At 56.5% G+C, this 14,791-nt stretch overlaps 1 protein-coding gene across 16 annotated transcripts in view; it reads left to right on the forward strand.

The window, feature by feature from the left end:
- The first annotated feature begins 2,758 nt into the window (after positions 1 to 2,758).
- PAX6 (paired box 6) overlaps positions 2,759 to 14,791 on the forward strand; it is a 29,751-nt gene continuing 17,718 nt past the window's right edge. For 2 of the 16 annotated variants that reach the window (XM_085009221.1, XM_085009223.1), the window contains exons 1-5: positions 2,759 to 2,911; positions 8,333 to 8,453; positions 9,618 to 9,807; positions 13,710 to 13,786; positions 14,144 to 14,204. In XM_085009221.1, coding sequence (XP_084865347.1) covers positions 14,195 to 14,204 — 10 coding nt within the window. In that variant the 5' untranslated portion in view covers positions 2,759 to 2,911; positions 8,333 to 8,453; positions 9,618 to 9,807; positions 13,710 to 13,786; positions 14,144 to 14,194. 16 annotated transcript variants of the gene reach the window in all.

Genomic DNA, 14,791 nt, shown 5'->3' on the forward strand with positions numbered 1-14,791 from the left:
TCCCATCCTCCTCCCACCTCGGCTGGAAGGGAAGCTCTGTGTTGGGGCCGGTGGTGATCTGGGAATCTCTGAAGACCCCTTGGCTACTGAGCTAGCTCACTGCAGCCCTGGAGAATCGGAGCTTGGGACCGCCCTGGGTGTGGGAGAATTTCAGTCTGGGCTAGCCTGAGGTTGGGGGGAGCCTGGAAGGAAAGAGCTTCCTTTCCCATTTCTGGCCCCTTGCACCCCACCTGTGGGCCGCCTCAGGTTGCACTCTACACCCCCGCCCCCGACTGAGAGTCTTCGATGACGCCCCGGCCGCCCATGGGGTCCTTCTCTGGGCGCTGCTGGCCGGTGCGGCCTGCGGAGTCTGCCTCTGCGCAGGTCAAGGACCGGGCCTCGCAGACTGGGCACTCCTAGGGGCTGTGCCGGGCTGAAGTGCCCGCAAGGCCAGCGGTGGCTTGAAGGGGACCCGTGGCTCTCGGGTTCTGGGAGGGTCTCCAGAGTACCCCCGGTCACGAGCTAGCTGGGGTACCGAGCTGTGGCAGCGGCTCAACTTGCGTTCTCCTCAGTGGCCACCCGCCCTGCTTCCTCCCGCCCTGCCTTCAGTGCCCGGGGCAAATGGAGAGCGGCTTGTGCGTTGGCCGGGAGCTCGGAAGGGCCTAGTCCGGCCTCGCCTCCACCGCCCGGTGCTCCCGCGCGGCCCGAGCGCGCCCTTTATTGACAAGCAGATAAGAAGGCGGCGGCCGTGGCGTTTCCAGCGTCGCTCTCGAGCACCCTGCTGGGTTGCAGGGATCCGCGCACATTTAATGGCCAGGACTCCTAACAAGCTCTGAGCAGCCTTCCCGGCGGCCTCTGGTCCGGATTGAGGGGGCGGGTGGGGAGCGAGCTGTGGACGGAAACTAGGGAGCTCCGAAGGCCTACTCAGGCCTGGGGCCTACCTTAAGTCCACACTCCAAGGCAGACCATGGAGCGGGGGAGACCTCAAGAGACGTCTGTGGCTGGGTGCTGCACCAAGTCCCGGAGGTGAGCTAGGGGCATACCAAGAAACTAGGTCACGCGAGGTGGCCGATGGCAGCGGAGGAACCCAAGGAAACTCTTTCCTGAGCAGCACTCTCCAGCCAAAACGGGTCGAGGAGACAGGACCACTTAGGGTCCTAGCCCAGATTAGAGTGGCCGGTGGGGAGGATGGATGCCCCTTGCCCCTGACACGGGAAGACCAGGGGATTGGGATAAAGAGGGTGTAGAGAATGTTTGTAAATAAAAAAACCACCACGCTTAAGACCTCTACCAACAGGCTTCCATTCTCATCTCTACCCTACCCTCGACGAGGTGAACCAAAAAAGAGAAATCAAGTCCCACAGGGTGCTGGCCTGACTCAGAGGACGCGGCAGGCAGGCTGCCTGGAGCCGCCTCCCGGCTGGTTGCGAAGTCACCTATCCAGGTGTGCCGGGGGCGGCAGCGGGAACCGCTCGGCCCCCGGGCGCCTGGGCGCCATCTGTGCTCCACTCTCCCTTCGCCGCCCCCACCCAAGTGGTGTGCGCAGGAACTGGCCCTGGGGCCCTTCTCCGGCCTAGGCGTGCCCCTCCTAGCCTCAGCACACACGCGCGCGCACGCACACACACACAGACACACACACACACAAACACGGGATCTACCAGAGCTAGGCCCCCCACGAGTTGCGGAAAGGAGAGATTCCACGCCCCACCGCTTCCCCTGCTGCCACTTTGTAAGGCGCCCCCTGCCCCTGAGGGCCGGACCTCTGTCACTTCCAAGTTCGAGACCCAGAGGGAGGCAGAAAAGCAAGGGGTTGGACACAGAGAAGCCCCCTCCCCTGTTTGGAGGGAGGGAGGGAGACAGGAGAATGACAACGTGGGTCTAAGTCCCCGTCACAAGATAGCCAGGTCCAGCTCCACTAAGCAGTCTCCTTGTCCACAGGGGTGAGGGGAAAAGAAGCACAGACCACCAGGTCAGTATCCTACCAACCCTGCCCCAATTTCTGTTGCTTCCTCAGCTCAAGGGGAATCTTGACTTCAGAATCTGGGACTTTCCTATTTTCCCTCTCTAGACCACAAAGACAACAGATAATTCCCGAGTCAAAGATTAATAAAATCATCTACATTTTCTTTGTGACTAGAGCTTTTAGCCGTAGGGGCGGAGGGAAGCCTGGGCGGGCGCCGTTTGGGGAATCCAGCGGGCCTGGCCAGGACTTTGGCTTAGCCTGCGGGAAGAGATAGCCCGTCCTCTCCCCAGCCCCCATCTATGTCCACCTGTGACTTATAGGCACGATGGCCAGGTTGGGGTACCATCGTTTCCTCCACCTCCTCCTGAAAACGACTCCTGCCAAAAATTCCTCTTAACCCAGTGCCGCCTCCGGTCCCTCTGATGAAGTGATTTCCTCGGAGGATCTGAGGAGGGGATCTGGTGGGCACCCGGAAAGACAGCTGGTCAGCCTAGGGGCAGGGTCTCGCGTGCCAGGAGAGGAGGAAGAGCGTACTCAAGAGGACTAGTTTCCTTGGGGTTGACATTACAGCCTAAAGGAGGGCGGGGCAGCCCAAGATGGATTGGGCGTGGGCAACCAAGGGCCTGGCCCAGGACCGCGGTGGCAGTACGGGGAGCGGGCCGGACTCGGGATGGGGAGGGGAGGCTCCCGCCGCGCACGAGCGCTAGACTGCGCGGAGCGGAACCCAACTCTGGCCGCCATGACGTCACGCGAGTCGGGCAACCAATGAGGACCGCGCTGGCATGGATATTAAGGAAAGTTAGCGCCTGCCTGAGCACCCTCTTTTCTTATCATTGACATTTAAACTCTGGGGCAGGTCCTCGCGTAGAACGCGGCTGTCAGATCTGCCACTTCCCCTGCCGAGCGGCGGTGAGAAGTGTGGGAACCGGCGCCGCCAGGCTCACCTGCCTACCCGCCCTCCGCTCCCAGGTAACCGCCCGGGCTCTGCCCCGGGCCCGGCTCGGGACCCACGCTCCCTCTCCGCTCCCCGCGACGGGAGTCCCCAAACCAAGCCCGCCCCAAGTAGCCCAGGGGCTTGATTTTTCTTTGAAAAGGAGGCAAAGATGGAGGGGAGTTACCGAGGGCGGGATAAGATCGAGGAGGGGATGTCTTGTCTTTGCTGAGCGTGTTTGTCTGCAAAAGTAGCAAAATATTCCAGTCTTCTGAATGGACTTCCAGTTGAGTGCTGAGGTGGGAGGAGAGGGGGGTAGAGAGAGAGACACAGGGATCTGCTGCTACAGTCTGCAAAAGCCTCTGGCGACCATGAGAAGTGCAGGGGCTGGGGGTGGGATGCAGTTTGCACCCGGAACTCCCCCAATAGCAGTTCAGGACATTCTCGCGTGCAGAAGTCCCCACCTGCGCCTGGAGCGCGTGGAAACCCCGCGGGTCGGGGGAAGTGCAGCAAAAGTTTGCGGCGGTTGCAAACCATAGATGGTTGGACCGAAACAAAGTCTAAGAGATGGGAGTTCGTTTCTCATAAAGGAGAGGAGGACGAAAGAATGCAGCCCGCAGATCTGGGCAGCGCGTAAAGCCCCCAGCGTGTGATTTGAGCTTCACTTGGGAAGACCTAATAATTAGCGATTCTCACTGAGCTAGAACGCGGGCTCGGGTTACCGCGGGCGCTGGGTTCGCTGCCTCGGTGGGAAGCTTGTGGGCGCCAGAGGAGCCGGGCCTCTGCGTGCAGGGGAAAGCAGCGCCCAGCCACTCTCCTGCCCCCGGACGACCCAGGCCGGGAGCCAGAACTTTCTTCAAAATGGGTCAGGGAAGAAACGACCCCAAACAGACTAACTTGTGGTTCCGCGGGGCAGTTAAGTTTTGGGAGTCCAGCTCCAGGCAGCCGGCGACACCAGTATGGGCTTAGGCAGGGCATGGAAGCACCCGCCTGAGAGGTTAGGGAGGCCTCTAGGTCAGGCCTGGCTTGCCCCAGACTCCCACTCGTGCTCCTGGCGCCCCGTCTTTAGACCTCTTGAGGGCTCCTTCAAGGGACATTTATATCTAAGGCATCTGTGACAGGTGCTGGGACCACCGCCCAACTCCGAGAGGTGGTCGCCACCTGCCCACCTCGTCCGGAAAGCAGGGAAACAAGAGAAGTGACCACCGGGCCGCGCGCCTTACCTGGGCCTGGGTCCTCTCCTCCGCGGATTCCTTTCTCCGGGTCTGGGCGGTGAGCAGGTTGCCCGCTTCTCAGTGGGAAATGGACCTTCTCCTCCAGTCATAAATCAAACCCAGCCATCCTCGGGCCTCCTCCCTCATTAGAGATGTTTATTGGAGATTGTGTTTATTCGGCTGTCACAGCGAGAAAACGCAGTGACATAATTACCTCTGACCAGAGTCCTCGCCGTGTGCCCAGGGCGAGCCGGGGACCTCTTCTGTCGCCTTCTCACTCTCTTGCCCTACTTGATCGGAGGGCACATGCGGTTGGCTTGGGGTTTTCCCAAAACCTCTCATATAATTTCATTTATTGAATGAATTACTATTCCAATTTCCCCAGGGCCTGGGCATATATTACTTTTTTATTTTAGAATTTGAAAGGAAAACCCGAGGGGACTCTAACGCCCCTCCGGGGCAGAAGGGGGCAGCGCGGGAGAGACACGGAAGGAGAGTCCCTCTCGCTGCGCAAACTTTCCGGCCCGCCCCGCTGCCGAGCGCGGGGCCAAACGCCACCCTGCGCCGGAGCCTGGCCAGAGCAGTGGGGAGTTGGCCGGGAGGGATGCATATCGATATTTGTGGTGATATTTATTGTTTTATTCATCATTCCCTTTCCTCTTGGGGGAATGAATTTGAGGCTTCGGGGCCCCAGGCTGAGGATTCTTAAACTCTTGCCGGCCGAACTCCGCGGAGCCAACCAACCGCAGCACCTCCCCCGCTATCGCGGGTGGCTGGCCCTGGGCATCGGTTTTCCTTGCTAACCAGGTTTGTAAGTCTATGACTCTGAGTTAGGAAGTGATGAAAAGCGCCGAATTGTTTTCTAATTGAAACTACTTTGGGGGGAGGGGAGAATGCACTGACAAATATCTGGGATCCCGGCTTTTGATCCCTCGCTGCCGCCTCTGTTCTCCAATCGCTAATAAAACTCACATTGAGCCCCTTAGTGCCTTGATTAACAGGCAGATTAACTCTTACTGGGGTGGAGAACAGCTTGTCCCAATCAATGTCATTTTAAAAGCCCGTCAGGATATGCTTAGCTCCGGTTTCCTGGCTACTCCAGCGAGCCAGCCATGACATTTGCTCCTTCCTCCTTCCCCTACCTCAAATCCCCCAGAAAAGCCCCCCAGTTGCCAGCCCGAGTGTTCTCTGCTCCACTCTAGGACAAACAGCAGGACTCAGTCCCTGGCCTTTAAAAGTGGCTGCTATTTAGAGAGGGGATCTCCAGGGAGAAGAGACTGAGGTGGCCTTGGCTTGCTTTTCGTTTGAAGCTGGACTCATATCTTGTCGGCAAGGGTTACAGAGAAAAGAGATGGAGAACTGCCCCGGGTGATGAAATGGAAAGCAAACTTTCCAGAGAGCCACATTTGCAAAAATCAGGGAGTGCCACTGATTTCAAGTGTCCTACACATCAAGAGTTTTAAAAGCCTGCTTCCTATTTGGACTACAGAATGTAGGGTCTCAGAAAGCACAGGCTTGGGAGTCGGACCTACTGGGCTTCAGGGAGCTCTTTGCTGAGAAACACAGTTGGACTTTTTTTTTTTTTTTAAGTATTTGGGTGAGAGAGGGAGAAAAAGAGATTCTTGCTGCCTAATGGAAGAGACTCGAACTCAGAGAGTGCCCTGACATATTTGCCATTTGGCAGGAGGCGAGGAAGAGCGAGGGCACCGCGGCTTTCTCCAGCCTAGCATGCTACAGCCTGGAGGCGCCACCGGCCGGCTCCCAGCTCTCCTTGGCTTCCCTGCGCTCTAGGCTCAGGGAGGCTGCCAGTGAGCTGGAAACCGGCAAGTTGCTGGTGAAAAGAGGGAGAAAGTCCTCCGGGAGGAGGCACCCCGAAGTGGGCAGCAGAGGTGGGCTTCTTTGCCTTTGGGGCTCGTTTGACCCGTTTTGTCAGCTCCGATATCCAGGGAACCCACCTTCCCAGGACCTGAAGGGAGAGAGCCATTTGAGGCTCTGCAAAGTGGCTCAGGTGTCTGCAGAGACTTTCCTTCAATGAAAAGCTCATCCCCACCTTTCCCAACAGGACAGAACCGTGCCTCTGCTTGGCAGTGAAAAGCTGCAGTTCAGAGGTGTCACAACACCGAGAGGGAGATTCTTGGTTCCGAAACTGGGACCCGAACGTACATTCTCCCGAGAGCTGGGCAGATCTTTGCCTCGCTAGAGGCCGCCTCCAGACTGGAAACCTGGAGAGTGGGCACGGGCTAATGCCAAGGACCGCTGAGGGTGAGATGCTGCCTGATCTCACACTTAAGCACCAATACTGGCCAGAGGCTCTGGGCACTCTTGGGCAAGAGGAGATCCCCCAGCGTGACTCCTTCGGCAAAGACAGCCTCCTCCTACCGGGTGGGATGACCCGGCAGCCCCTGCGGGAAGGGGCCGAAGAGGAGGCCTCCTCGGGCGCCAAGGGGAGGGGGGCGGGTGGGGGTGGGAGAGACCTGGGGAGAGGCGGGAAAAGGCGAGACAGAAACGGAAGGCGCGATCCCCTCCCCCCGCCCCCCGGAGGGCAGCAAGTGGGCCTCGGTGGTGTAGGAAGCCGCAATTAAAATGGCGACCTGCGAATTGTCTCAATTTTGCGCACACCTCTGGCCCTGGCCCGCTGCACCTCCGTTCCAGGCCCCCAACGGACCGTGTCGTCCCCAGAACAGGTGCTTGGCAGAGGGCGCGAGGTGACCTGCGATGTAGAACAGCACCCCTACCCTCCTTGGGACTAGCCCGGAGAGAACTGCAACTCCCCACTCCGCTCTCCTTAAACTTTGAAAACTCTGCCTCCCTCCGGGCTGAGCTCCCCTCCACCCCCGCAAATATTGACATATTGGAAGCTGCCAAGTCTTTTTTTGTTTCTTGTTTGTGCAGAGGGGTTTCCAAGAACCCTTCTCGGAACCCCCACCCCCACCCAATGACGTCAGTGGCATTCACTCCCGGCTTTCGCCTCTTATGATTTTTGTTGTTAAAACTTTTCTGCGAGGTGAGGTGGGGGTTGGGGGAGTGGGAGAAGGAGTTGATTCAAAGAGCCAGTGCCCTGAGGGGAAATAGCAATAAGATTACGGCTGCTTCTTTCCGAGGCAAAGCTTAAGAAGGTGCTAATCCACTCGGTCGCTAATTGAAAGGTTGTAAAAATGATATTCGCCTCGAGTTCGGACAGTCTCTGGGCTTCCCTCACCCTCCGCGCTTAGGCTCAGTGGACTTGAGTTCGAGCTTCTTTAACGATTGTTTGAGAAGTAAAAGGGAGAGAAAGAGAATGCAGGCTCTCGCTGGTCTGGGACCTGGGCCCGCCGCCTCACTTCCTGGGATCCTCCGAAAGTCGCGGTCCTACGAAGCCTCGCACTGGAGGCAGCCGACCGGGGCTCCTGGCGCCACCCCCTTAGCCTCTTTGATTTGGGTCTTCTCCGGGCGCTGGTTGGGAGGTACTGGGCCGCCGGAGGACCGTCCCCAGGCCGAGATGGTGAAGGGGTCGTGCTATTCCCAACCTGGCCCGGGCAGGAGAGGCCATCGCTCACTCCTGAACTCTTCCCAGACTCCTTGGCCGCGGCATTAGTGGGTCTGGGTTGAGGAAGAGAGGGTGATACCCACAGTAGGCCCGCGGCTCAAGGCAGTCTGCAGCGATCATTCTCACTGTCCCAGCTCCCAGGGGCCGCAGCCCATCAGCGCTAAGTTCAGACTTTACTGATGAGCTCTGACTTTCAGCACTTTTCACAAGTCCAGAGGAGTCAAGCATACCGGTGGTGGCTTCTTTTCAGCCACCCTGCCTCAGCTCTTCCAATCCCATTCTCCTTTACCGGGTCCTGGGGTGTGTGCCCCATGCCAAACTTTTCCTTTTCCTTGCATCATGGCCTGCAAGCTCCAGAGAGCTCAGCACTTCGCAGGACTAGGCAGCCGCTCCCTCCCGTCACCTTAACTGCGGGCACCAAGGGGAGCCTTTGGAGTGTACTGAGGTGTGTCCTAATTGTCCGGCATTCAACAAATGGACTTCTGGTGTGTGGTCAGAAGAGAAAAGCCATTTACTTACTTTCCTCCCTGGTTTTCTGGCAACAGCTGAGGGGGAGCTGCCTCCGTGGAATGAGCAGACCCAGGAGAGGGAATCGTGATAGGAGACTCACGCACCACACAAGATAACGGGTGACACACAGCGATACACGCTGACACACCGACATCGCTGGCAAGCGCTCAAGCGCGCGCGCACATTCTCTCTCTCTCTCTCTTTCCCAGCATTGGTCGTCTCATTCCACTCCAGGCCTCCACCCCCCCCATCTCCCCCTCGCGTCCCCTCCTCTCGGGCGCCTGGAAAAGCAGCCGCACTTAGTCAACAAATGGCACGTGGGAGAAGTTGGTGAGTGTTTGGTGAGGACTCTTCAGGGCTTTTCACAAGAACCCTCTGTACACAAAGTAAGTGGCGTGTTTGCTCGGGCCTCTCCAGCCCCGGCTGTGCCTCCGCTCCACTGCGCACCGCGCCTTCCCAAAGGAGAAAGGACAGAAGAAAGGGCCTGAGGAGCGAGGGTGGGGGAAATGGGCAGGCCCCAGAGGCCTGTACTGGGAAGGCCGTCCAGCCTCGCCGAGTTTCCCAGCTTGGCTGTCTCCTCTCGGCCTAAGCTTCATCTCGGCCTCCGCGGGAATGTGGCTGCCCGGACTCAATGACTCTCACGCTCCTTTTTTTCTTCTCCATCCCGGCGGCCAGGTGGGCTAGGGAGCGGCCGCTGCTGTGCTCCGCGTCCCGGCTCCCAGACGGAGATGGGGTAGGGGCGGGAGGGGAGGGCGGGCGGAGGCGGGGCGGCAGGCCTTGCTGCGTTGGAGTTGCCAAGAAAGGGCCGCGCAGAGCTGAGAAAACTTGCTCCCTCCATCAGCTGGGAGTCCAGGGCCCAGCTTAAGGGAGGTGGGGGGCGCGACCCCCAGCACAGCGGCTTTCACTCGACCCCTCAAGTTCGAGGCCACAGTGCGGGCTGCTCTGATTCCCGGAGCGCTCCGAGCATAGAGACGTCTCCAGCGCCAGCCCCAGAGCCCAGTCACGGGGGCCCTGCGCCGGGGAGAGCGGCCGGGACCCACCGGCGGGGCCGAAAACAAGTGTATTCATATTCAAACAAACGGACCAATTGCACCAGGCGGGGAGAGGGAGCATCCAATCGGCTGGCTCGAGGCCCCGGCGCTGCTTTGCATAAAGCAATATTTTGTGTGGGAGCGATCCGTGCATTTGCATGTTGCGGAGTGATTAGTGGGTTTGAAAAGCGAACCGTGGCTCGGCCTCATTTCCCGCTCTGGTTCAGGCGCAGGAGGAAGTGTTTTGCTGGAGGATGATGACAGAGGTCAGGCTTCGCTAATGGGCCAGTGAGGAGCGGTGGAGGCGAGGCCGGGCGCCGGCACACACACATTAACACACTTGAGCCATCACCAATCAGCATAGGTGTGCTGGCTACAGCCACTTCCCTCACCCACACTCTTTATCTCTCACTCTCCAGCCGCTGACAGCCCATTTTATTGTCAATCTCTGTCTCCTTCCCAGGGATCTGAGAATTGCTCTCACACACCAAACCAGCAGCGTCCGTGGAGAAAACTCTCGCCAGCAACTCCTTTAAAACACCGTCATTTCAAACCTTTGTGGTCTTTAAGCAACAACAACAGCAAAAAAACCCCAAACCCAACCAAACAAAACTCTTGACAGGACCTTTGACGAGGGAGGATGCCTCATAAAGGTGAGTCTGCTTCTTTCTTCTCGCTTCATTTTTATTGCAATATTCAGGCAGGTCTCCCCCTTCCTCCCCCCCTTCCTTCCTCCCTCTCGCCGGTCCCCTCCCCCACTGCTACGCCGGGAGAGTTGGGCCAGAGAAGTTTCCACGCAGGAGCCCAAACTTTCTACTTCCAGCGAAAGCCCGCGTCGGAGGGCGACGGCCGGTGAGCGGGAGCGGCGTGGGGCTTGGGGCTGGCGGCCGGCTCAGCCCCAACGCCAGCGCGGGTTGAACTCGCAGGAAGAACCGAGGCTCCGTGCTCCGCAGCCGCCGCGGCTCCCCGCCACAGCGTCGCCAAATGCTCCTGAGCGGCGGGAGAGGACGAAGAGGCTCTGCGGTGCCGCAGGCCGGGGAACAGCTGCAGAGACCGGCCGCCGCCGGCCGCTTTGTCCAGCCGCGGGCCCTGCGAGCGCGCAGAGAGCGGCGCGCCGAGGGAGCGCCGAGGGAGCCGGCTTGCCGCGCCGCCGCCCGCCCTCCGGCTTTGTGCGGCGCTCGCCCCGGCACCGAGGACTCCGCTAGCGCTCGAGCGCCGAGGGCCACCGCGCCCGCCGCCAGCCTGAGCAGTCACTTGGCACCGCAGCCCCACGCCGGAGGCGGAGAGAAAGAGCGAGAGAGCGTGAGCCGGGAAGGAAGCCTTCAGGCCGAGGCGGTCGAACGCTCGCTCCGAGGGAGCTCCGGGCCGAGCCGGAGGATTGTCCGCTTCCACCAAGCCCCCAGGCTCGGGCCCCCAACTTGAGCGCAGACCTCGGAACTTGAAAACTCTCTGCTCCCCAGGCTTCCCCCAACCTTCGCCCTCGCCCTGCGAAAGCTGGGGTCCTCCCTCTCCTCCGGCCCCCAGAGCTTGGTGGGTATTTTTCCTTGTCTTCCTCTGACAAAGCTGCACCCGGTGTTGCCATTCCCACAAGTTTCGAGGTGGTGGAAAGGTGGATTTTTTTTTTTTTTTAAACGCAAAGCTCTTTTTTTTTTTTCCCCCTTTGTGAGGCCTTTAGAAAAATCAATATGAAAGCATTGGCTTTCCCCTTCGCCTGATCACATCCTTTCCCAGCTAATTAGTCTGAGTAATTTGAGAGCTGTTCGATTCTAAGACCCCAGGAGGAAAAGTGTCTTTTCAAAGTTCATAAAGTTGTTGCCTCTTTCCTTGTGTAGATTTTCTCAATCTCCCTGCACCATAATAGCCCTGAATTTTAGCAAATGCAATTGGGGAAAATGGAGTTGAATTTCAAGTGGAAATGCTTTCTTTTTTGAGTGCTAAAACCTGGCCCTCCAGCCATGAGTGATTGCTAGAAAGTTTAAAAACAAAGTGAACGGTGGATTCTTTTTTTCCTCATATGATCCAAAGCTCCCTAAGCCGTATTGGATGTTTAACTCGAACTTGGGAAGATTTGAGGAGGGGAAGGGAGCAGAAAATGAAATAAAAGGCAAAGAGCTTGAAAGCCTGGTGAGTTTACGGAGGAGAAATAATAGTTGTTACCGTTGACATTACAGTTTTTTATAGCTGATGACCTTTGCCAACATCTGAAGGCAATTTGATTAGTTGTTATCTTATTTGGCCCTAGAGGGTAAAACTTCGTCATCTTAATTGGTAATTACTCTTTGACTGGGGCCGGGAGGACCAAAAGCCAGCTCTCTCCTACACCCCAGCTAAGAAGTTTAGAGATGGATTTTGAAAATTAAGTAATTAAAACAACAGCATTACAAGCTGAGGCAGGGATAGGGAGGCAGTGGTCCAGTGGCCTCGTGGACCAAGGGCTGGGAAACTCTGAGGTATCTGAAGACTCCTTTTCTGGAGTGGGTCTCTGAACTGGCTGGGGTCGTAGGAAGCCCGGAGCTGAGCTGGTGTGTGTGGGGGTGTCCTTGGCTGCAAGTGAGGGGAGGGGGTCCAGCCTCCGGCTCACGACTGCTTCCGGGTGTCGGGTGCCTGGCTTCCCAGGTTGCTTTTGCACGAAGGGTTAACGATTACTTAAGTAATTAGATAGCTTCTTAGTTGAGGGGGGGGTGGGAAAGGAGCAGAACCAGAATTTGAAATGCTTCCACCTTCCCAGCTGCTTCGAAAATTAATCGGCTAGGCCTCTCTGGAATCAGCCAGTGAATTTTTAAAAATGGCTCCAAGAATGTTCGTGCCAGGACGGGAGCATTATGTTGCAGTACTGTGTGGGTTACAGCATGGGTTTAGGAAGTTTTACCCTTCTAGAGGAGTTCCACTTCCCCTCTCTCCCTACCTGCTACTGTGCAGTTTCAGAATCTCACTGCCGGGGGAGGAGGGGAGCTTTCCCTGCAAAGTTGGGTTTTCTGTCTGTCCTGGATGTGACTGTGGTCTCGGTGCCTGAGAAACTGGAGGGAGGCCTTGGGAGCCAACCCTGCTGGGGTGACTAGGTAGCCCTCTGTCGTCGCCAATATTTACCAAGCTGCCTTGGGAAGCTGGGAAAAAGTCCTCCTCTTAAGTTTATTTTTATGGATTTAACCTGCCTCCCAGCTAGTTAATAAATTAGACCAGGAATAGCCTTGAAGAGGAAAAATGTGTTTCTTGGAATTCTTTGCTTGCAGGTGGGCAAAATTAATAATCATAATAGGCAAAGAGGAAAAAAAAGAATGACTATTTTAGTTTTATTTAAATGAGGAGAAATGATGCTGTGACTATTTAATTATTTTACCTCTGTCTTTCTCTCTTTTTTTTTCACAAACCTTTTGAATGGGTTCTTTATTGTAACTCTCTCTTCCCAATTGAGCACCCCACGGTGCCGTTGTATCTTTTTACAGCCCCTAACAACTCACACCAGTAACACAATTACCTCCAGATATTTATAACAAGAAATTACTTTTCTATTTTCTCCCCCACCCCAGAACCTTCTTCTTAGGGGAAGGCAGGGAGGGGTTGGTGGAGGACGTAGTACCCTGGTGGGACCAGCACTGGGTCAGGACTTACAAAGCGAGAGAAGTGTCCCTCTGTTCCCTTTGTGAGTTGGTGCGTTGGGTTGTTGGTACCTTTGGTTGGAAGCTGTGTTGCTGGTTAGCGAGACTCGGTTTTGCTCTTTGGGTTTGGGGAGAGCTGGAGAATAGAAGCCATTGTTCGTGCTGTCTGTAGGCTTTGTCGACCACGCTCACCCCCTCCTGTTCGTACTTTTTAAAGCAGTGAGGCGAGATAGACAGCATGTGTCACAGTACTGTAAAAGGGGGGACGATCTAAACACCAAAGGAGAAGTTAATCACAATAAGTGAGGTTTGGGGTGGGGGGGAGTTGCGCTCGCCACTTTCAAAGTTCCAGAAAGGCTGGGAGAGTGGGTAGAGAGAGGGTCTGACCTGACAGGGAAGCCTGGAGGGGGAAAGTGAAGGATAGAGGGGTAACCAGAGAGTTGGGTTCTGAGAGGGTTTGGGGGCAACTGGGGTGGTGAAATTCTTTGAGGAAGGAGCGAGTAACAACTGTGAAGCCCTCCCAGTTGGCCCCAGCCTGCACTCTCAGGCACCCTGAAGTTCTGAGATTCCCCCTTCCTTCTAAACTTGAGGCATGAAGACTTCCCCCCGCCCCACAGCTCTATTCATCACCTCTACTCATTACCCTACAGTTTCTCTTGTTCTCCTCTTTCCTTTTCCTGTTTTTTAAAAATTATTATTATTGATATATTTTTGCAAAATGGGGCATCAACGTGTGAGGTTCTCCACAACTCCCAAGCCAGTCCCAAAAGGTGGGACTTCTGCAGGATAGACTGCAGAAAGGTGGGTGTAACTCTGGCTTTTAGGGTTTCATGGCAATTTGAGCCCTAGATGCATTTTTCTTTTTTTTTCCTTCCAGAGAATGTGGATCAGAGAGTCCATGGGACTATGCTTTTGAGCCACAGTTTGACATACCTTTTTCTCCTTCTGTTTTATCTTAGGGGGAAGACTTTAACTAGGGGCGCGCAGATGTGTGAGACCTTTTATTGTGAGAGTGGACAGACATCCCAGATTTCAGGCATGTTCTCCTTTTGGCTGCTTTGGGTTCCAAAATCTGAAAGAGTCAGAATGCTTCTTTACTGTTCAGATGGGAGAAAATTCAAAATCAGATAATCAGTTTTCCTGATTCAAGGGTTAACTACTAAGAGATTTGGGGAGAACAGATTGGGGATATTGGAGCATTTGTAGTCCGAAGGGTAGATTTTGCATGTACTGAAGGGCAGCTGGATGACCCTCAGATCACCCCAAATGATTGAGTGGCTCATTTCCTTAAAAGACGGGGCTCTCTCCTGTTCTGGCTTAAGGTCATCCTCTGTGGGAAGTTTAGACCTACCTGATATGGGCCTAGGATTAATGTCTATATTCTTGCTAACAGAGCCCTATATTCGAGCCTCGTGGGATCCCTCGGCCCCCAGCCAGCGCCAGTATGCAGAACAGTAAGTGCCTCTGGTCTTGGACTTCGGGCTGGGGAGGTGAGGACTCTCGGGTCAGAGGAGGTCGCAAAGGTTCTCGAGGTCCTAGCTGGCCAGGCTGCTCAGTGCGGGGAAGAGGCGAGGGGAACCAGAGGCATTTGTGCCCGGCTCCAAGCCCCACAACCTGGGAGGGAGAGGGCGTTTGCTCTGCTGTTCTCCCTCCTGGAAGAATAGGGGCTGGGCCCTTCAGAACAACCCGCAAGGGTTTGCAAAGCTGCAGTAGAGAAACCCCATCCCCCCCAAATCCTGTAACTCACACCCCCCCTCCCTGCCCCTGCCCGGGCTCTGACCCCAGAGAGAGGGGCTGGGCCCAACAGGGCGGGGCGGAGGCTTCTGCTCCTTGAGAGAGAAGGAGGCCCCTTTGGGCTTAGCCAAGACTGAACTTCTCCACAAGCCGGCTGGGGTGGGGGCTCCCCTCCCCTCCCCCAGTCGCTCTCTGGGCAGCTCCTCCCCTCCCCTGCCCAGCAGGCAGACCCCAGCTGGGGGCCTGGAAGGCAAAGGATCGGGGTACCCAGGCCTCTGCTGGGGTGGAGGTGGTGCATTCCAACCAT

This window comes from Sus scrofa, chromosome 2 (assembly GCF_054392235.1).
Source record: "Sus scrofa isolate SSC_HxYL_T2T_F1_AM1 chromosome 2, Sscrofa_HxYL_maternal_Yorkshire_Landrace_v2.0, whole genome shotgun sequence".
Classification (NCBI taxonomy): Eukaryota; Metazoa; Chordata; class Mammalia; order Artiodactyla; family Suidae; genus Sus; species Sus scrofa.